Source organism: Rhinatrema bivittatum, chromosome 1 (assembly GCF_901001135.1).
Source record: "Rhinatrema bivittatum chromosome 1, aRhiBiv1.1, whole genome shotgun sequence".
NCBI classification, from domain to species: Eukaryota; Metazoa; Chordata; class Amphibia; order Gymnophiona; family Rhinatrematidae; genus Rhinatrema; species Rhinatrema bivittatum.
In genome coordinates this window covers 9,159,449-9,183,217 of record NC_042615.1, presented here as the reverse complement: position 1 = coordinate 9,183,217, position 23,769 = coordinate 9,159,449, and the positions used below count along the sequence as shown (strand labels likewise).

The 23,769-nt window shown below is 48.1% G+C and overlaps 1 protein-coding gene across 1 annotated transcript in view; it reads left to right on the top strand.

Annotated features, from left to right (window-relative positions):
- The window catches only part of LOC115079396, a 126,234-nt gene that overhangs the window by 72,063 nt on the left and 30,402 nt on the right, over positions 1–23,769 (top strand). Inside the window, exon 8 of the mRNA XM_029583337.1 lies at positions 5,638–5,745. Within this exon, the coding sequence (XP_029439197.1) occupies positions 5,638–5,745 (108 nt within the window). The remainder of the gene's footprint in view (positions 1–5,637; positions 5,746–23,769) is intronic.

Here is a 23,769-nt window from a genome sequence, read left to right as displayed (position 1 = left end):
TACCGACCATGCCTAACTGCTTCGACACTCGCCTGGATACTGGACTTGCTGGACCACTGTCTACCCTGACCCTAGGACTGCTCTTCCCACTGGGGTCATTCTGTTAAGTCTTGCCAGCCTCAGACCCCAAGGGCTCCAACGATGGAGAAAAGAGCTGGCATAGGTGAAGCCTTCTTCAGTGTCTGAGCCTGTGGCCCGTCTGTCTAATGCGGGCATGGGCCCAGTCCATGCTTTGCAAGCTGGGTAGAAACTACTCCACCACAGCCCTGTGGACAACATTTCAAAAGGATTTACACATGTAAAAGTAGCATATATTGTGTCAGTTTTCAAGCAGATCAAGGCACACCTTTAGTGGGCGATTCAAAAGATTACAGCACTACTATTAGCTAAGTGATTTTGTTTCTATATATTTATACATCTTCCTATCTTAGTGTGCACTTTAGAAATTTTGGGATTTGCTATTAAATCTTTACTCCAATCCTTTCTCCTACATAGTTTTTAATATATTTCCCTCTCTTAGTGTGTAAGAAAAGGAAATGATTATCCCCTTGTACAGGTCCTTGGTGAGGCCTCACCTGGAGTACTGTGTTCAATTCTGGAGACCATATCTCCGAAGGGACAGAGACAGGATGGAGGTGGTCCAGAGAAGGGTGACCAAAATGATGTGGGGTCTGTATTGAAAGACATATGATCTGAATATGTACACCCTGGAAGAGAAGAGGTGCAGGGGAGATTCTGACCTTCAGATACGAAAAAGGTTTCAATGTTGTATGGACTTCGAACCTTTTCCGTTGGAAAGAAAACAATAGAACTAGGGATCACAAAATGAAACTCCAGGGGGGACGACTCAGAATCAACCTCAGGAAATATTTCTTAACAGAGAGGGTGGTAAAGACCTGGAACGCCCTTCAGGATCAGGTGGTGAAGAAAACAGTCAAAGAATTCAAAGGGGCATGGGATAAATACTGTGGATTGCTAATGCTCGAGGATGGACATGAGATAAGCATGCAGGGGGGAAATTTGCTGGTACAGCAGTTACTACCCTTAGCAGAAGGCATGGAGATTAGATTACTACCCTTACATTTGCTTTTATTCTTTTATTGTAACTGCTCTTCACTTAAAGATCACTAAACTGAGTTGAAATCAATCTTATATCATAAACTCCCCAGTGTATATTATTCTAAAAAGTGTTGTAATAGAATAATATTGCCATGTACTCACAACTGTGAAAAATATCTATACTTTTTTTTATTAATGCTACAAATAGCAGCAAAAAAATGTTTTTAGGAGTGAGGTGGCACCACCCAAGTTTGTTCACTTTTATTATTTAGATATAATCATTAACGACCCATCTCCATCCTGTTTTTTTAAGTGGAACCTCTGACAATAAAATTTGTTTGTTTATATATATTATCTGTTATTTTTCAAACATTGCATCATGAGACCGCCAAAAATACTTAGCTTTAACAGTTGTTTTCTTTGTTTTCTTGCCAAAATCCGTCGTTATGTCGTAGTAACTGGGTGGTGCCCACTATAAAATATATGAAACTACCACCTAAAAAAATTTTTTTGCTGCTATTTGTAGCATTAATAAAAAAAAGTATAGATATTTTTCACAGATGTGAGTACATGGCACTATTATTCTATTACAACACTTTTTAGAATAATATACACTGGGGAGTTTATGATATCAAATGTTATTGTAATTGCAACATTGCTCCTTGCTTAGACGGCAGGGGGAAACGAGGAATTGGATTCAGACGGCAACAGAGGCCCCTGACTTCCATGATCTGGGATTCTGATATGCAGACATAAGGCAAAAGGTACAGGACTGCTTCTACGGCCAAGTCCTAAAGGAAATGAAGTAAGCGTACATGGGGGTAACTTGCTGGTGTGCGGGTTACTATCCTTAGCCAATGAGCCTTGATACTATTGATGCAACTCCAACATTTCTCTCTGCTTCAAAGGCAGGGGGGGAAAGGGAATTGGATTTAGACAGAAACCATGGATAGCCCTGACTTTTATAGTATGGAGAACTGATAAGCATGGGGGCGACCTGCACAGAGCAGCAATTACTACCCTTAGCAGAAGGCTGGGGATTACTACCCTTAACCAAAACGTTGATGCTTTTGATGCAATTGAAACATCATTCTCTGCTTCGACAGGAGGGGTACGTGCAGGGAAAGAGGAATTTAGATTCAGAGACAACCAATACGAGCCATGACATTTTTACAATCTGTCTGGAGTACTTGTGGGCAGACATTGGGGGAAAAGCCAGGACTACATCTACAGCCAAGTCAATAAGCACAGCACGTCAAGCAGCACTGACTGATACATGGGGGTAACCTGCATGTTGTGGCAGATATTACTATGGGAAGCATGCTGGGAAGACTGGATGGACCAGTGGTCCTTTTCTGCTGTCATTTCTATGTAACAGCCCATTTACAAATATAAAGTTGAAAATTCATTGAAATTTCAAAGGAGTTATGGGGCGGATTTTCAGAGCCCTGCTCGCGTAAATCCGCCCAAAACAGGGCGGATTTACGCGAGCAGGGCCCTGCGCGCCGGTGAGCCTATTTTACATAGGCTCACCGGCGCGCGCAAAACCCCGGGACTCGCGTAAGTCCCGGGGTTTTCGGAGTGGGCGTGTCGGGAGGCGTGTCGGGGGGCGGGGCCGGAGCGCGCGGCGTTGCGGGGGCGTGTCGGCAGCGTTTTGGGGGCGGGTACGGGGGCATGGCTACGGCCCGGGGGCGTGGCCGCGCCCTCCGTACCCGCCCCCAGGTCGCGGCCCGGCACGCAGGAGGCCCGCTGGCGCGCGGGGATTTACGCCTCCCTCCGGGAGGCGTAAATCCCCCGACAAAGGTAGGATGGGGGTTTAGACAGGGTCGGGCGGGTGGGTTAGGTAGGGGAAGGGAGGGGAAGGTGAGGGGAGGGCAAAGGAAAGTTCCCTTCTAGGCCGCTCCGATTTCGGAGCGGCCTAGGAGGGAACGGGGGTAGGCAGCGCGGCTCGGCGCGCGCAGGCTATACGAAATCGATAGCCTTGCGCGCGCCGATCCAGGATTTTAGCCGATACGCGCGACTACGCGCGTATCTACTAAAATCCAGCGCACTTTTGTTTGCGCCTGGAGCGCAAACAAAAGTAGGCTGTTCGCGCTCGTCTGAAAATCTACCCCTATGTGTATAAAAGTAGCAATTTTCAAAATCCCATTTACACATGTAAATCCTTTTGAAAATTACCTCCTCTGGGTTTTTGAGCTCTATAAATGTCACGGCTGCATAGGCTAGTTGTAGGTAATCCCCAGGGTAGGGCAGTCCAGGTCTGCTGCCTGTCCAGCCACCTTCCCCTTGGGTTCAGCCTGCAGGTTCTGATGGACAGCAGGACTTAGCTGGAGGTGCATTTGATAAAAGGTCACAGGAAGGCACTCACTAAGGCAGAGCTGGCTGAAGGGTACAGAAAGGTGCCCATAAGACAAGGAACAAGGGATGCACCAAAGGGACAGAAAAACAAGTTAGCAAGACCAGAACAATCCCAAAAGTGCAAGTCAAGATTAAGCCAAAACAGAGTACAAGGCAAAGCATAGATCAGACAAACAGGATATCAGAAGGGCAATACTAAAGCCAAATAAGCAGGGCCCACCCAGCACACACACACAGGGGTAGATTTTCAGACGAGCGCGAACAGCCTACTTTTGTTTGCGCTCCAGGCGCAAACAAAAGTACGCTGGATTTTAGTAGATACGCGCGTAGTCGCGCGTATCGGCTAAAATCCTGGATCGGCGCGCGCAAGGCTATCGATTTCGTATAGCCTGCGCGCGCCGAGCCGCGCAGCCTACCCCCGTTCCCTCCTAGGCCGCTCCGAAATCGGAGCGGCCTAGAAGGGAACTTTCCTTTGCCCTCCCCTCACCTTCCCCTCCCTTCCCCTACCTAACCCACCCGCCCGGCCCTGTCTAAACCCCCATCCTACCTTTGTCGGGGGATTTACGCCTCCCGGAGGGAGGCGTAAATCCCCGCGCGCCAGCGGGCCTCCTGCGCGCCGGGCCGCGACCTGGGGGCGGGTACGGAGGGCGCGGCCACGCCCCCGGGCCGTAGCCACGCCCCCGTACCCGCCCCCAAAACGCTGCCGACACGCCCCCGCAACGCCACGCGCTCCGGCCCCGCCCCCGACACGCCTCCCGACACGCCCACTCCGAAAACCCCGGGACTTACGCGAGTCCCGGGGTTCTGCGCGCGCCGGTGAGCCTATGTAAAATAGGCTCACCGGCGTGCAGGGCCCTGCTCGCGTAAATCCGCCCGGTTTTGGGCGGATTTACGCGAGCAGGGCTCTGAAAATCTGCCCCACAACGAACAAGAAGGCCACCAGGAAGGTCAGAAAAGCAGAACCTCAGAGAAGGCTAAATCAAGCCGCAGCAAGGAATAAGGAAGACTCCCATAATGAGGTGAGGAGCTGTGAGTGAGGCAAAGCTGAATCCTCCTGCATAGCTCAGTCTATGGTCCACTGAGAGCCCCAGCAGACAGGATCCTTACAGTAAAAAAGTTGTCGTGATACTCCTCATTATTGCTGACATTGTGATTGCTCAATCTAGGAAGCATTTCAGGTGGTCTAAGGTTCACCCATGAACTGCTGGATGTTGATATGATCACTATTATGATTGCTATGTTCTATTTAACCAAAGAGCACTGTAGAAATTCAGAAGCTTAAATAAGAAAAGGTATGTTTGGGAAATGATCATATAAGGAGAGTAAGCAGATAAGAACCAAGAAAGTGCCACTGAGCCCAGCATCCTGCCTCCAGTAGTGGCTAATTCAGATCATTAGCAAATACCTGGCAGATAGCAAGAGTAGATACAATCCTTGTTCACTCTCAGGAATAAGCGGCAACTTTCCCCAAGTCCAACTGGCTCATCATGTTTTATGAACTTTTCATCAAATCGCTTTTAAACCCTGCCCCTTGAGCACACCCTCTGGCATTAAGTGAAAAATGCCCCCTGTTAGTTTCATGGAGTCAGTGTCCCTAGTCCTTAGCCTATGTGAAAGGGTAAAGAACCATTTCCTATAATCATGATTTTATTTATTTATTTATTTATTTTTAATTTTTATATACCGAAGTTCTTGTAGGGACTACAAATCACTCCGGTTTACATAAAACAATGAACTGTCTCTTATATCCCCTCTTAGTCATCGTAAGGTTTGTGCTCCAGCACCAGGCCTGTGGTATTCTCTGCAGGCATCACAGGGGCAGACTGAATGAGACTGCTGCCCAGGCTGGACAGGAGCAGGATTGATTGAATAGCATTTCCCATCCCTCACTCTCTCTCTGCTGGATCTTGCAGCTCTTCTCACCTAAGGTCTTAGGCCTGCTAAAGAGACAAACATGGAGCACATTTCGTTCTTTTGCTTCCATCTGAAAAGTTGGGTTCTTATTTATTGATTTTATTTATATAAAATCTTATATTCCACATTTTCCTAGCTGTGAATAGACAGCAAGGACCTTATTTTTCTACTTTTGCCACTCCTTGTATTTTATCAGCTCTCCAAAAATAAAATTCTGGAGCCAAGCCTGTAACTCAACTATAACTTCTGGGTGTCTTCTCAATCCTAGTCTGAAGATGTGTAATCCTACTATTCTCCTCTCTTAAGGATCAATGACTTCTCAGGCCTTCACCAGCCAACAGAGACCTGTGCAGCAACAAAAGACAACAGAAGGAAGAGGTCAGATTAAGATCCCCTCCATCAAAACTCGTCCAGGTAAGACGGCTGAGATCAATATTCAGAGGGCTTGTCCCATTAACTTCGAGGCTTTTCCACAAAAATCTGAGGTCTTATAATTTGTGGCTCTTCTGAACAGCCGAATAAGTCTGGTCATGATTTACTGGGTAACTTTAACCCTAACTAGCTACATTCAGCATATAACTGGGGTAATTTTAATCCTAACTAACTATATTCAGCATATAACTGGGGTAACTTTAACCCCAACTAACTATATTCAGCAAATATCTGGGGTAACTTTAACCCTAACAAACTATATTCAGCATATTACTGGGTAAATTTAACCCTAATTAGCTACATTCAGCAAATAACTGGGGTAACTTTAACCACCAATGAAGAGTGGGTGACTCGCCAGAATGATAGCTACTGCCTGGACACAATACCCTTATTCAATAAACATACACATGCTTACTGTGACTCCAACATCGCTCTAAGCTTCAACAGCAAGAGGAAATGGAAAAAAGGATTTGCACTCACAAAGAGGGGAGTAGCTGGCTTGTTACGGCGGTTACTACCCCAAATCAAATAAGCCTGATACTTCACATTCAATGCATATGTTACGAAGGACGAAATCCGGAAGTGGATCCTTAGGCCGACTGACCCGAGGGGGCAGTCGGGAGGCAGAACTCCCACTGGGCAGATGGAGCTTCACCTGCAAACCCGTGACTCCTCCAGAGGAGCTGTGGGAGCCCGGGTCGCTAGGACTTAGGAGTCTTCGCCCTGGAAGCCCGAGGTCCCCCCGGGAGGAGCCCGTAGGGACCCGGACCGCTGGGACTTAGGCGAGGACGGAGAAGCCCAGGAGTGGAATACGAACCGGAGTCTAGGCAGGCTGAAGTCAAGCAGGAATCGGAGTCACGGACCGGAGTCAAGGCAGGCTGAAGACAAGCAGGAATCGGAGTCACGGACCGGAGTCAAGGCAGGCTGAAGTCAAGCAGGAATCGGAGTCACGGACCGGAGTCAAGGCAGGCTGAAGTCAAGCAGGAATCGGAGTCACGGACCGGAGTCAAGGCAGGCAGAAGACAAGCAGGAATCCAGGAACCAGGCAGGAATCAAGCAGGCAGGCAGGCAGGCAATCAGCGGGGAACAGGAACGACGGCAACTAGCTCTTCAAAGAAGGAACCTCGTTGCAAGGCACTTGGGTGAGGAAAGAGCCCGGTTTAAATCCCCCGGTCGGCGTCTGACGTCACGGGGGGCGTGTCAGCACATCCGGGTGCTGACAGCACAAAACGCTGCCCTTCGCGCGCGCGCGCGCGTTCCCTCGCCGAGGGGAGGAGTCTCCGGCGACGTCTCCCTCATGGAGACGCCGCTGCCAAGCCGCGTGGAGGGCCCCGAACCCGGCGGTTCGCAGCGCGGGTGAGAGAGGTAAGCTCCCGGTCACTAGTCTAGTGACTGGGATCGTAACAGTACCCCCCCTCTTACGCCCCCTCCGAAGAGGACCGGCCTTCCCGGGATTGTCCAAATGAAACTGTGTCAACAATGACTTATCCAAAATATTACGGGCAGGTTCCCAGGAGTCCTCCTCTGGACCGCAACCCTCCCAGGACAGTAGATACTCCCATCGACGGTTAGCGAAGCGCACATCCCGAACTTCATGAACTTGGTACACAGGTTCCCCAGGAGAGGAAGCAGAAACATCATCTGGAGTAGGCCGATGAAAACGTGAGTATACTACTGGTTTCAGGAGGGAGACATGAAACACATTGTGAACTCTCAGACGAGACGGGAGGCGTAACCTGTATGATACCATGCCAATTCGTTCTGCCACGGAGAAAGGACCACAGAACCTGGGTTTTAACTTGTGACTGTGGCCTGGGAAGCGCAGGTTCTTGGTGCTCAGCCAAACCTTAGTACCAGGGACCAATTCTGGCGCAGAACGCCGATGACGATCTGCCACTGTACGAGTTCTCTGAGCTGCCATCGATAGTCGCTGCTGAAGGACTTTCCAGAGTCGATGGAGCTGGGAAGCTATAGACTGAACCGCTGGTGAGGGAACCTCCAAGGGAAGCGGTATTGGAGGCTGAAGATGTCTTCCAAAGACGACTTGGAACGGAGTACGACCCGTAACGGAGTGTTGGTGATTGTTGTACGCAAATTCAGCCCAAGGCAATAGAGAGACCCAATTATCCCTCTTTTCGGTGATGAAGCTGCGAAGAAACAATTTGAGTGACCGGTTCATACGCTCCGTTTGCCCATTACTTTGGGGGTGGAAAGCGGTAGATAGATTTAGCTGCACTCCAAACTTCTTGCAGATAGCACGCCAATAGCGCGCCGTGAACTGTGAACCACGATCCGACACGATACTCTGTGGAAGACCATGTGCTCGGAAGATGTGCAGAATAAAGAGACGTGCCAACTCCGGGGCCGATGGAAGTTTGGGCAGCGGTACCAGATGGACCATCTTGGAGAACCGGTCCACCGTGACCCAGATCACCGTATGTCCCTCCGACGGAGGCAGATCCACCACGAAATCCGTGGCGATGTGGGTCCAGGGTTCGGCAGGAATAGGCAGAGGCTGCAGCAGACCCCAAGGACGTCCAACCAGCGGCTTTTGTCTGGCACAAACGGGGCACGAAGCCACATATTCGTGTACGTCCTGTCGTACTCGGGGCCACCAGTAGTACCGATTCAAAAGTGTCAAAGTTCTCCCTTGACCGGCATGACCTCCCGAAAGGGAGTCGTGAGCCCATTCCAGCACCCTCCTCCTATCTCGGCGAGGAACAATTACTTTGTCGGTTGAGGAAATACCGGTGCCTGCAAGGGAAACTTTAGCTGGATCGATGATATACTGTGGAGGATCATCTTCCTCCTCAAGGATGGAGTTCCGAGACAATGCATCAGCACAAACGTTCTTAGTAGCCGGACGGTACTTAAGGATGAAATCGAATCGGCTGAAAAATAGAGACCAACGAGCCTGCCTTGGGTTAAGGCGTTGGGCTTGTGATAAGAATTCCAAATTCTTATGATCGGTATACACCGTGACCTGATGTTGGGCTCCCTCCAGCCATTGCCTCCATTCTTCGAAAGCCAGCTTAATGGCCAGGAGCTCCTTATCGCCGATCCCGTAGTTGTTCTCGGCTGGTGTAAACTTCTTAGAGAAAAAGGAGCAAGGTAGCAATTGACCAGATGCAGAATGCTGAGACAAAACTGCTCCTACCACCACACTGGAAGCATCTACCTCCACTACGAAAGGGCGTAACGGGTCCGGATGGCGGAGGCAAGTCTCTTGCAGAAACGCATCTTTCAAATCTTGGAAAGCTTTGCAAGCCCCCGGAGTCCAGTGTTGTGTGTCTGCTCCTTTCTTAGTCAGAGCGGTCAGAGGTGCCACTAATCGTGAATATCCGGGTATGAAGTGCCTGTAAAAGTTTGCAAAACCTAAAAAAACGTTGTAATGCCTTTAGGCCCACAGGTTGAGGCCACTTCTTGATGGCGGAGACTTTTTCGGGGTCCATGCTGAATCCGGTGGCGGATACAATATACCCAAGAAAGGGCAACGAGTCCCGCTCAAAGATACATTTCTCCAATTTGGCGTAGAGCTGATGCTCTCGGAGGATTTGGAGTACTTGTCGGACTTGACTACGATGCGTATCCAAATCTCGTGAAAAGATAAGAACGTCATCCAAGTATACAATAACGCAGGAGTTGAGCAATCGAAAGGACGATGGTGAGGTAATAATTCCGCCTTGTCCTTGGAAAACACGTCAGAGAAGTCGTTGTACTGGTCAGGAAGTTTCAACCCAGCATGAGCCAAGGGGATAGGCGGAACCACCGTGGCCTTGATGCAATGCTGTAGGCAATGAGAACTCCACTGTGCGATTTGCAGGTCATCCCAGCGAATCACGGGTGAGTGAAGTTGTAACCAGGGCAGACCCAAAACTATGGGATATACAGACTTCTACTATATGAAAACAGTTAATTAAGTGCAACGAACTACACTTGTCTCACAAAACAAACGTCGCATAAATTATAATTTTTTAATTTTTTTAATGTGCATAGAATTTATCTAGAACAGTGGACCATCATAACACCCTTGGTTATTTAGGCAGTAAGCCACACTTTTAACCTTACAGGGTCATGTTTAATCATCGGTCCATTGAATGTCTTTTTACTTCTTTAATTAAATATTCTCTTTTTTTCTTTTTCTCTTTTATAATTAATGAAATCTTTTGAAATCTTTTGCAGTATATTTGAAGACGGAATTGCCTTACTTGTGCGGAGCGCCGCTGCGCTTCCGACCTTTGTATCCTGTGCCGCTGCGCTATTATCTCCAGCGCTATCGTGCTTTGTAGGCAAAAATGCTCCTAGATTTTGTATTGAAGAGATGAACTTCCGATTAAATGTGCTCACACACTTTAGAGCTCCTGCAGTCCGACGTACGTTTCGCGGTTTGCGCTGCTTCAGGGACTGATCGGAAAGTTGTAGGGTCTAGGCTTGAAAAAGTGCAAGGTTAATTCCCGCCATAATTTAAATGCTGCTATCCAATTCATATGGTATTTAATACCTATGGAGATGAACAATATGACTAGTACCACATATGTATTTTTTGCACAAGTACTACTTAACATAAAAAGCACTTTTCCCAATGGATTACATTTGTTTCTTACCGCATTCAGCCGCCTGGTACCTCTTGTCGGCGTTCTGCTGAATTGCCGCGAGATTTGGCATGATTTTATAGGATCACCTGTGTGTATTGATTTGACAGGTGTGGATTCACATAAAGTGAATCCACTCAATTTCTTTATTGAGACCACCAGGTGTCACTGTGCGCAGTTGAAAAATCCAACGCTGTTCACGTTGGTGTAGTTTCTTGACTCGATCTCCCTTTCTCCAGTGAGGGTGAATGACTTCTAAAATTGTCCATTTAATATCTGAGAACTTATGATTATGCTCTTTAAAATGTGCAACTAAAGGTTCTTCTAATCGGCCCGTGTTGAGACAACATTTATGTTCCGTTAGTCTAATTCTGAAAGGACGTTTAGTCATGCCCACATAAATCAGTGGGCATGGGCAGATGATAGCATAAACCACAAAAGATGATCTGCATGATGTTTGAGGCAACTCCACTACCTGACCTGAGGGTAATGTGATTGTTGTCTGTGGTGATTTCAAAGCGCAATGGGCGCAATTCACACAATCTGTAATGGGGTCCTGTATGTCTACTGATTCGTGAAAACTTGAATGGACCACCTGGTCTTTTATATTTCTGCCTCGGGAATATGCTATCCGAATAGGTTCCTTAAATACAGGATGGATTTCTTGAAGAATTGGCCAGTGTCTCCGGATGGCTCTACTAATCATTGGGGTGGCCAATGTATGTCTCATCACCAGGGTCTGCTGGTTTGATTCCTCACGCTGTCTTGGCAAGAACATAAAATCCCGGTTAGAATAAAGGGCTCGACGGTAAGCTTTTTTAATGCTGGATAAAGGGTATCCTCGCTGCAAGAATCTATCTGCTAGGACTTGTGCCTGTTTCTTGAATTCAACATTATCCGTGCATATTTGTCTTATGCGCATAAATTGGCCTACAGGTAAGTTCAACTTGAACGTGGCAGGGTGAAAACTGTCAAATCTTAAAAGATTATTGCGGTCACTTGGTTTGCGATACAGAGTGGTGGTTACTGAATCTTCGTTTTTAGTTATAAGGATATCTAAATATGATATATGTCGATGATGGAAATTTATAGTGAATTTTAGGCATGAATTCCGTGAATTGAGCCAAGCTTGAAATTCCAATAGGGATGTTTGCGATCCTTCCCATATGATGAACACGTCATCTATATATCTTTTCCAATGCTTCAAGGATGATGACCATGGGTTCTGTTGTATATATTGGTCTTCAAAAGCTGATACAAATAAATTTGCGACATCTGGTGCCATGGCGGCTCCCATAGCCGTTCCCCGAATTTGTAGATAAAATTTGTCCTGAAAAGAGAAGTAGTTGTGACTCAACGTTAGATGCAATAGTTCAATAATATAAGATGTTGGTATCCGTTGAGGATATGGGCGTTTTTTTAGGACCGTGGATATTACAGTAAGCAATTCCTCTTGCGGGATTACTGTATATAGCGACTCAATATCCATGGTGACTAACAAACTTTGATCAGATAAGGTAACTGTAGATAAGAATTGAAGCATATGAGATGTGTCTTTAATGTATGAAGATGATTGTGACACGAATGGTTGTAGTAATTTGTCCAGAAAAATAGAAATGGGTTCCAAAACGGATTCTTTTGCCGAGACTATCGGTCTTCCAGGTGGAGTTTGCTGGTTTTTATGAATCTTTGGTACTATGTATAATACTGGAATTCTTGGATGTTTGTTGATGAGGAAATCACATTCACTTTTTGTGAGGAATTTTTGTTGGAGACCGTATTCTACTATACGTGATACCTCCGCTTGTATACTATCCGTGGGATCTGCTTCTAGTACTTGATAGAATGCTTTGTCTGAAAGTTGGCGTAATGCTTCTTGTGTGTATGCCTCAGTACTCATTACTACAACCGCGCCTCCCTTGTCGGCTGGTTTTATTACTATGTCACGTCTGTCTTGTAATTGATATAGTGCCTGTGATTCTTCTCTTGTAAGGTTAAAATAAGAGTGATGTTGTGATTTTTCTATATTTTCAACTTCATGTAACACCAATGTGGAAAAAGTGTTGATAGCTGCATCTCCTGGTGGCGGTGGACTCCATTTCGATTTGAGTTTCACGATAGGGGTAATGGCTAATGATGGACTTGCTATAGGGGATTGAAATAAGTAAATTTTTCTTTGGAGCTGTCGAATAAATTTGTGAAAGTCACAACGGAACTGAAATGGATCGTGTCTTTGAGTTGGTACAAAATTTAAACCTTTATTTAGTACCTTTTCTTCAAGTGCTGACAGAGGGTTCCCCGATATATTAATCACTGCTGATGCGGTGGCCAATCCGTTTGTCCCGAGGTTTGTTTGGAGGGGTACTGCGACCTGGTTCGTGGTCGGTTCCACTCGGCATGTTGGTAATTTCGGGACCCTCTCCTTCTGCCTCTGTATGTTTGTCCTCGCTGCCCTCGCTGGTATGTAGGTTTTGTAGCATCTCCTAAAGGGGGTTCTTCATCACTTCCTGATGAATTATCTGAAGTGTTGAAGGTGACTTTCCTGGGTTGAGACATACATTGGCCACCCCAATGATTAGTAGAGCCATCCGGAGACACTGGCCAATTCTTCAAGAAATCCATCCTGTATTTAAGGAACCTATTCGGATAGCATATTCCCGAGGCAGAAATATAAAAGACCAGGTGGTCCATTCAAGTTTTCACGAATCAGTAGACATACAGGACCCCATTACAGATTGTGTGAATTGCGCCCATTGCGCTTTGAAATCACCACAGACAACAATCACATTACCCTCAGGTCAGGTAGTGGAGTTGCCTCAAACATCATGCAGATCATCTTTTGTGGTTTATGCTATCATCTGCCCATGCCCACTGATTTATGTGGGCATGACTAAACGTCCTTTCAGAATTAGACTAACGGAACATAAATGTTGTCTCAACACGGGCCGATTAGAAGAACCTTTAGTTGCACATTTTAAAGAGCATAATCATAAGTTCTCAGATATTAAATGGACAATTTTAGAAGTCATTCACCCTCACTGGAGAAAGGGAGATCGAGTCAAGAAACTACACCAACGTGAACAGCGTTGGATTTTTCAACTGCGCACAGTGACACCTGGTGGTCTCAATAAAGAAATTGAGTGGATTCACTTTATGTGAATCCACACCTGTCAAATCAATACACACAGGTGATCCTATAAAATCATGCCAAATCTCGCGGCAATTCAGCAGAACGCCGACAAGAGGTACCAGGCGGCTGAATGCGGTAAGAAACAAATGTAATCCATTGGGAAAAGTGCTTTTTATGTTAAGTAGTACTTGTGCAAAAAATACATATGTGGTACTAGTCATATTGTTCATCTCCATAGGTATTAAATACCATATGAATTGGATAGCAGCATTTAAATTATGGCGGGAATTAACCTTGCACTTTTTCAAGCCTAGACCCTACAACTTTCCGATCAGTCCCTGAAGCAGCGCAAACCGCGAAACGTACGTCGGACTGCAGGAGCTCTAAAGTGTGTGAGCACATTTAATCGGAAGTTCATCTCTTCAATACAAAATCTAGGAGCATTTTTGCCTACAAAGCACGATAGCGCTGGAGATAATAGCGCAGCGGCACAGGATACAAAGGTCGGAAGCGCAGCGGCGCTCCGCACAAGTAAGGCAATTCCGTCTTCAAATATACTGCAAAAGATTTCAAAAGATTTCATTAATTATAAAAGAGAAAAAGAAAAAAAGAGAATATTTAATTAAAGAAGTAAAAAGACATTCAATGGACCGATGATTAAACATGACCCTGTAAGGTTAAAAGTGTGGCTTACTGCCTAAATAACCAAGGGTGTTATGATGGTCCACTGTTCTAGATAAATTCTATGCACATTAAAAAAATTAAAAAATTATAATTTATGCGACGTTTGTTTTGTGAGATATACAGACTTCTCCAATACCAGGAAAGAGATCTCTTCTTCATGTAACAGCCCAGTGCGAAGGAAGATCGGAGTGGTGACAAGAGAGATACTGCCCGGTAAAGGTGTTCCTTGAATAGAGGTAATGCAGAGAGGTGGGTCACGGGGAACTGTGTCCAAGTGAAGCTTTTGTACCAGCTCTCGAGTGATAAAGTTACCCCCAGCCCCGGAGTCAATCAAGGCCTGAGTAGAAAAAGTGTCCTCTGAGAACCTCAGAGTTACAGGCACAGTACATTGAGGAGCAGCGTTGAAACAGCCCAGGAGGTACTCCTCCTTCCTTCCTAGGTGTGGGCGTTTCCCGGGCCGTTCCTTACATTGGGAAAAGAAATGCCCCTTACCACCGCAGTAAAGACACAACCCCAGTGTCCGCCGGCGGCGTTTCTCTTCTTCAGTTAGGGAAGTGCGTCCTAACTGCATAGGTTCTTCAGCAGAAGCCTCGGCCGAGGCGACCGACGACCTGGGCATCGGAGTGAGCGGTCTCGAGAATGCCGGAGCTAGCGGGGACAGGCGTCTCGGAGGGCGTACTTCCCGAGCTCTCTGTTGCAAACGTAGGTCAATACGTCCAGCTAGCTCTATGAGTGAGTCTAATCCTTCAGGAAGGTCCCGGGCGGCTAGTACGTCCTTGATCCGACCAGCCAATCCTTCAAGGAAAATTCCCCGAAGAGCATCGTCACGCCAACCCACCTCAAGAGCGAGGGTGCGGAACTCCAAGGCATACTCGGCCAGAGTACGGCCCCCTTGCCGGAGTTGCAATAATTCCGATGTGGCAGAGGTCTGACGGGCTGGCTCGTCGAAGGCTGCACGAAACCCAGCCACAAAGAGATCCAAATTGGTGAGAGTAGGATCACTTTTCTCCCACATCGGTGAAGCCCAGTGCAGAGCCTTCCCATCCAGTAGGGAAAAAATATAAGCAACCTTGACAGAATCCGTAGGGAACTGATTCGGAAGCAAGGCAAATCGCACGAAACACTGATTCAAAAACCCGCGACACCCCTTGGCGTCTCCAGCGTAGCGTGAAGGAGCAGGCAGCTGTGTAGGCGTCTGGAGCGTAACTACCGGCGTAGGTGCGACCACAGGAACTGGTGCCGGAGGTTCTGCGTCCATACGGGTAGCCATTCGCTCCACCGTGGCTACCAGGGAATCCAGAACCTGTTGTTGTTGTACCAGGCGCTGAGCCAGGCCCGGAATGGCCTGGAGACCAGCAAGATCCGCCGGATCCATGGCCTTGCAAACTGTTACGAAGGACGAAATCCGGAAGTGGATCCTTAGGCCGACTGACCCGAGGGGGCAGTCGGGAGGCAGAACTCCCACTGGGCAGATGGAGCTTCACCTGGAAACCCGTGACTCCTCCAGAGGAGCTGTGGGAGCCCGGGTCGCTAGGACTTAGGAGTCTTCGCCCTGGAAGCCCGAGGTCCCCCCGGGAGGAGCCCGTAGGGACCCGGACCGCTGGGACTTAGGCGAGGACGGAGAAGCCCAGGAGTGGAATACGAACCGGAGTCTAGGCAGGCTGAAGTCAAGCAGGAATCGGAGTCACGGACCGGAGTCAAGGCAGGCTGAAGACAAGCAGGAATCGGAGTCACGGACCGGAGTCAAGGCAGGCTGAAGTCAAGCAGGAATCGGAGTCACGGACCGGAGTCAAGGCAGGCTGAAGTCAAGCAGGAATCGGAGTCACGGACCGGAGTCAAGGCAGGCAGAAGACAAGCAGGAATCCAGGAACCAGGCAGGAATCAAGCAGGCAGGCAGGCAGGCAATCAGCGGGGAACAGGAACGACGGCAACTAGCTCTTCAAAGAAGGAACCTCGTTGCAAGGCACTTGGGTGAGGAAAGAGCCCGGTTTAAATCCCCCGGTCGGCGTCTGACGTCACGGGGGGCGTGTCAGCACATCCGGGTGCTGACAGCACAAAACGCTGCCCTTCTCGCGCGCGCGCGCGTTCCCTCGCCGAGGGGAGGAGTCTCCGGCGACGTCTCCCTCGTGGAGACGCCGCTGCCAAGCCGCGTGGAGGGCCCCGAACCCGGCGGTTCGCAGCGCGGGTGAGAGAGGTAAGCTCCCGGTCACTAGTCTAGTGACTGGGATCGTAACAGCATATACAGCATAGTTCTCTGCTTCAACGGCAGGGGAGAAGAAAAACTGATACTTCACACATCCAGCAGAGCTCTCTGCTTCAACGGCAGGGGAGAAGAAATGAGGGTTCGCACTCACAAAGCGGGGAGTAGCTGGCTTGTTACGGTGGTTACTACCCCAAACCAAATATGCCTGATACTTCACTTTCAATGCATATCCAGCATGGCTCTCTGCTTCAACGGCAGGGAAGAAAAAAAACTGATACTTCATGCATATCCAGCATAGCTCTCTGCTTCAACGGCAGGGGAGAAGAAAAAACAACCAACAAGGGCTGTACAACATAGTCTAGGTAAAACAAATAAGCATGGGTGTAGCTTGCTTATTGCAGCGGTTACTACCCCTACTACCCCTAACTAATCAAGCTAGATATTTCACTTGGATGCAGCTCCATCACTGCTCTCTACATTAATGGTGGGGGAGGAAGGGAAATAGAACCAAGAGCTAAGAGAAACAGATAAGTATGAGAGAAAAAATGTGTGAAGCTTGCTGGGCAGACTGGATGGGCCATTCGGTCTTCTTCTGCCGTCATTTCTATGTTTCTATGTTTCTATGTAACTAGTTACATTCAGCAAATATAACTGGGTTAACTTTAACCCTAACTAGCTACATTCAGCATATAACTGGGGTAACTTTAACCCTAACTAACTATATTCAGCATATTACTGGGTAACATTAACTGGGGTAACTGTAACCCTAACTAGCTACATTCAGCAAATAACTGGGGTAACTTTAACCCTAACTAGCTACATTCAGCATATTACTGGGGTAACTTTACCCCTAACTAACTGTATTCAGCATATTACTGGGGTAACCTTAACCCTAACTAGCTACATTCAGCAAATAACTGGGGTAACTTTAACCCTAACTAACTATATTCAGCATATTACGTAGCCGCACGTATCTTATAAAATCCGGGATCGGCGCACGCAAGGGGGTGCACATTTGTGCAACCTGCGCGCGCTGCCTGTTCCCTTCGCCCTCCCCCCACCTTCCCCTCCCTTCCCCTACCTAACCCACCCCCCTGGCCCTATCTAAACCCCCCCCTTACCTTTGTGCGCGTCGGCCAGCTGCCCTGCTCCGTGGTCCGGTCTCGGGGGCTGTTCCGGAGGCCGCGGCCACGCCCCAGGCCGAAACCACGCCCACGTCACCGCCCCGAAACGCCACACCCCGCCCCCTAAACGCCGCGTCATCCCGACACGCCCCCAACACGCCCCCGACAGGAAGCCCCTGGACTTACACGCGTGTCGGGGCTCTGCGCGCGCCGGCGGCCTATACAAAATAGGCGCTCCGGCACGCGCAGGGGTTTTAAAATCTGCCCCATTATGTTTAATTAGACCGCAAGGACCTTGTAGCTAGCTACATTTAGCATATAACTGGGATAACTTTAACCCTAACTAACTATATTCAGCATATTACTGGGTAACGTTAACTCTAACTAACTATATTCAGCATATTACTGGGTAACCTTAACCCTAACTAGCTATATTCAGCATATAACTGGGGTAACCTTAACCCTAACTAACTACATTCAGCACATTACTGGGGTAACTTTAACCCTAACTATGTTCAGCATATTACTGGGTAACTTTAACCCTAACTAACTATATTCAGCATATAACTGGGGTAACTTTAACCCTAACTAGCTACATTCAGCATATTACTGGGTAACGTTAACCCTAACTAACTGTATTCAGCATATTACTGGGTAACTTTAACCCTAACTGTTATGAACCCTGCCCACCGGTCTCCCCGCGAGCAGGCACTCACCCCATGCTGCTTTCTTCTGCCCGACGCGGCACAGACACCGCCGGACTCAGGCCCTCAACGCGGCTGGAGCCGTGGTCTCTCCTTGCTCACGTGGCCCGGAGGCCGCCCATCAAGCCTCCTCTTCCCCGCGGTGAGCCGTGGACTTCCCTGCCTCTCTTCGCGGCTGGAAGCCGCCGTCGACATCATCGCATCCTCCGGGGCTGCGGGCCGCAAGCCCCGGGCTGGAGTGGCGGCTGGAGCCGCCCCTGGGGCCTCCTGCAACAGCTGGAGCCGCTGCCGTCATCGGGCGTGCTTCTCAGGCCAGCCCTGCTTCTTACGCGATGATGCTGTGCAGGCCACTGTCCACGGCCCTGCACAGCTCCTCCTTTCTGCTTCCCTTAGGTGCTGGCGCGCATCTCTCTTCAATATTTAAAGGGCCAGACACAGGAAGTGTGCTGGCCCCACCTATGATTGGACTTCCTGCTCCAGCCCTACAAAGGGCTGCTCCGTCACTTCAGCCTTGGCCTTCCATCGGAGTTACTTCACTCTGGAGGCTCCTGCCTGCCAGAGCTCAATCAGGTCTTCTTTGTGGAGCTCCTCTTCATTTCGTCTTCATGTCATGTCAAGTCAAGTCTTCATGCCTGAGGTCCTCGTCCAGGTGTCCTGGTGTCTCGTCATGTGATCTTCCGCTTCCTGATGTCCCAAGATCCTTGTTGTCTTGTTCCTGTGTCTTCAGGGCTCCTAAGCCTTCTGTCCTGTTGGCCTTGGTCCCTCGGATGACGTCTTTCCTGAGTTGGAGTGGCCTGCAGGAGGACCGGTGTCCTGTGCTCCTGAGCCGTCATGTCCTGCTAGCCTTTGCGGAGCTCCGGATGACCTTTGGCTCAGTCGTCTAAGTTCTGCTTCAGCTGTATCCTTCCCTGCGCTTGTCCTGCTCTCCGCCTGGTCCGTGACCAGCCTCCTCAGGCTGTGTAGGGCGTGCAGTGGGACAGGGTGGTCCGCAACCAGCCCATTGGGTACGCCCGTGAAGGTGGGCTGAGCAGGGCGCCCTGAGAGACAGTGCCAATGTCCTTCCGCTCAATTCTCGTCTCGTCTGGACTTCGTCAAGTTCCTCGTCTCTGATGTCATCGCATCGACCCTGGTCCGGGATGTCTTCGCATCACCCTTGGTGTCATGACTTCAACAGCCTTGGTGTCATGTCTTCATGTCTTGTTCCAGCCCTCGTCTCTGATGCCATCCGCATCAACCTTGGTGTCATGTCTTCATGTCAAGGCCCGTCTGCCCTCGTCCTCAGGCCAGGCCTGCTGCTCCATGCCAATCTAAGCGGCAGGTCCGAAAGGGCTCGGAGGACCATTCAACTTCCAACATCATCATGTTGTTGGCCTTGGGAGCTTGCAGGCCCGGCAGAGGGTAAGACCGTCAGCCATGCTGGAACACGCCGTCAACCTTCGGTTCAGTCCTGGATCCGTCTGTGGTCGGGCTGAGGCCCAAGGGCACACTAAATCACCCGTCATGTAACACTAACTTGTTACGTTCAGCATATAACTGGGGTAAATTTAACCTTAACTAAATATATTCAGTGTATTACTGGAGTAACTTTTATCCTAACTAACTATATTCAGCATATTACTGGTTAACTTTAACCCTAACTAACTGTATTCAGCATATAACTGGGGTAACGTTAACCCTAACTAAATATATTCAGCGTATTACTGGGTAACTTAAACCCTATCTTGTTATGTTCAGCATATAACTGGGTAATTTTAACTCTAACTGGCTACATTCAGCACAATTTGCACTAATTACCTGTGCAAAGAGCTAAATTACTGCAAATTGTGATACCATTTTCAGATTCTGTGATAAGTGCCAAACCTGTTGTATTTCCTGTATTCAACCACTGGGGGACCATTGTTAAGAGAGAGAGAGAGACTGAGACTGGCCATAATATCCTGGCCCATAGGTAGGTATTTGTATCCCTATAGTAGGCCCACCTAGTAACTCGAGGTGGGGTTTAGGTAAGAGTGTAGGGGGTTAGGGGCCACTTTGACATTCTACGTGACACCTACGAACAGAACAGTGATCTCTTGTGAAGATTTGATGGCCTTCGGAGTGAGGAAACTCACTCCAAGATGAGATTTGGGCAATGTTCTCTCAACCTAGCGTGATGTTACCCAGGTAGAGAGTCCATCAAGCTAGGTTGAGAGAACACTGCCCAAGCTGCCCCTGCGCTCGCCGAGCCTTTCTTGCATAGGCTCGGCGCACGCACAAGCCCCAGAACGCACGGATGTCCCGGGGCTTTCCAAAATGGGCGGTCTGGGGGAGGGTCTGGGGGCGTGGCGGCAGTCCGGGGGCAGGGCTGGGGGCATTCCTGAGTCCTACGCACAGCGGCCGTGCCGGAGGTTCACGCGCCAACAGCTGGCCAGGGTGTGCAAGTTACGCCTGCCTCGGGCAGGCTTAACTCGCAGAAACAAGGTAGGGGGGATTTAGGTAGGGATGGGGGGTGGGTTAGATAGGGGAAGGGAGGGAAAGGTGGGGGGGAGGTGAAAAAATGTTCCCTCTGAGGCACTCCCTTGTGCGCGCTGACCCCGGATTTTATAACATGTGCGCGGCTGCGCGTGCATGTTATAAAATAAGGCATAGATTTGTGCACGCCCACGCATAAGTGTTAAAATCTGGCCCACTATGTTCAGATGCATAAATGCAGGATTTATAAGACGGTAATATGTACTGTATCCACAACTTGTAAGGTCCCACTTTGAATACCGGAGGCCACATCTATGTAAGGACATCAAAAGCATAGAGACTGGGGAGAGGAGCAATATGGCGGCATGATAGCCACACTTTGCCTCTGCTCCATTGGATTTCCTCAAACTACTTTTTGCTTGATGCTGAAATATCTTTCCTTCAGAATCCCTCCCTTTATCAGGGTAGTCTACCATTGTCCAGTTCATGGCTCCTACATTGGGACAGATGGTACTGGGTCCTGTTGCCAGGAGTACGGGAGGAGAGCTCTCTCTGGCTTTGGATGAGGTATCTTTGAGTCCCCTTGACAAGAGACTCCTGTCGATCGCTCAGAGCTCAACAGCTGATGCCTCGATTACTTGTCCTGATGAGGTCTGCTTTGTCACTGGTCTGAACCAGTCTGGCACTTCTTAAGCACTTATCCAGAGGACAATGAGGCTAATGGTGCAACACTGACAATCAAAAAATAATTTGCACCTCTAATGTTTAAAACACATTGCACACACAACCGTTTTTTATTATTGGGAGGAAAAGATTTCAGATGCCAAATGCAAGTGAATCCTCGCTGATTTGGTAGAGGGCAAAATCATAAGCCAGAAAAACCTCCAATTTTTTGTGTGATTATGCATATATCCTCCTCAATGAAATGTTATTATACCAGCATTTAATATATATAGGTTGCAGGCCCAATTAAACATTATATTTTTATTGTTTGTTTTTGTTTCTATAAAAAAAATATATATGTATATATCCTTTTTTTTTTTTTTTTATAAAAACACAAAATCTCTGGAAGCAACGATGAAAATTTAAAGTTCAGTCGAGCCTGCAACCTTGCACTTGTTTATTAGGCAAAGCCAATGTACTTAACTTTACTTTGGTTGAACGGCTCTTTTTATCAACATTGTTGCTGTATGCTTGCGATGATCTTTTAGATTCTTTTCACTTTTCAAGATCTCATATATAAATGCTCTGTCCCTGCCAGTGTTTTGCCAAAATGGCTGCCTCAGGGAGTAATTCTTCTGCTTCCACTGCCAAAATATAACTATTTTACTAAACATTAACTGAACGAAGAAAAGAAGAATAAACTGATATCCTCTTTTACTCACCAAAGCTGCAATGTATCTGCTTTAAAAACTGATCTCATTCAGCAAACGCCTACAAATGAAGTGAAAATCGAAAATCCAGCAGCTACTATTTGAATGGAACCGAGCCAGATGGAATTCTAGTTCCTCAATACAATTGGTCCTTCCATATGTCAATCAAAAGCATCCAATAAATTAAAGTGTGTTTTATGTCCAGTCTCTTCACCTCGATGAAATTTCATGTCAATCATAATTAACAAGACATTTTCTTATTGTGATACAACTTTCATGAAATTCAAAAGTAATGAAAAGTGATTAAAATTCTTCTCTGAAAAAATTATCGTCTAAATATCTTCACTTAATATCGTGGAAAATTTCCATTGTATCAGTTATATAAAAAATTCCATCAAGGAATGTATTATATAAAATGTATCCACTTGATACTGGCATTTAGTCCTTATGGTTCTACACTGGCCAACTCAAAAATCCCTAAGAACATAAGAACATGCCATACTAGGTCAGACCAAGGGTCCATCAAGCCCAGCATCCTGTTTCCAACAGTGGCCAATCCAGGCCATAAGAACCTGGCAAGTACCTAAAAACTAAGTCTATTCCATGTTACCGTTGCTAGTAATAGCGGTGGATATTTTCGAAGTCAACTTAATTAATAGCAGGTTGTTACAACCGGAGCGGTGGACCCTTGGACCGGCCTATTGCAGTAGAAAGGATAGGGCAGGAGGCAGCACGGAACAAGACAAAGAAGCTGGGTCTTCACTCTGGAAGCCCGAGGTCCCCCCAGGAGGAGCCCATGAGGACCCGGGCCGCTGGGACTTAGGAGAAGACTTGCGGGAAGCAAGAACACAGTGTCAAGACAGTCTGAGTACTGGGCAGGCGGCAACAAGGGTTATGGAGAGACGAGCAGAGGTCAGAAGCCGAGAAATCGATCCAAGGAAGTGGGCAGCATCCAGGAACTGTGGACCGCAGCAGAAGCGGAATCTGGAGCCATGGAGAATCTGGGACTGGAACCGAAGCGGGAGCAGGAACAGGAACAGAAGATACGATGCTGGAACTGAAGCAGAAGCAGGAACTGAAGGTACGGAGCTGGAACTGAAGCAGGAGCAGGAACTGAAGGTACGGAGCTGGAACTGAAGCAGGAGCAGGAACTGAAGGTACGGAGCTGGAACTGAAGCAGAAGCAGGAACTGAAGGTACAGAGCTGGAACTGAAGCAGAAGCAGGAACTGAAGGTACGGAGCTGGAACTGAAGCAGGAGCAGGAACTGAAGGTACGGAGCTGGAACTGAAGGTACGGAGATGGAACTGAAGCAGAAGCAGGAACTGAAGGTACGGAGCTGGAACTGAAGGTACGGAGCTGGAACTGAAGGTACGGAGCTGGAACTGAAGCAGGAGCAGGAAATGAAGGTACGGAGCTGGAACTGAAGGTACGGAGCAGGAACTGAAGGTACGGAGCTGGAACTGAAGCAGGAGCAGGAACAGTAAGAAAACTGAAGATCCAAGCAGAGATGAAGACAGGAACAACAGGAACACAGCAACTAACCACCCAAGCAGGGAACCTCGTTGCAAGGCAATCTTGTCAGTCAGACGCTGGGTTTAAATCCCCAGCGGCATCTGACGTCACTCCTGGGGGCGGCCCGAGGTCTGGCGGGAAAAGCTTTTTAAATGCTCCCTCCTCGCACGCGCGCCTAGGAGGGGTGGAGCCTGGAGCCGAAGCTCGGTGGCATCTCCCTTTGGAGCAGCTA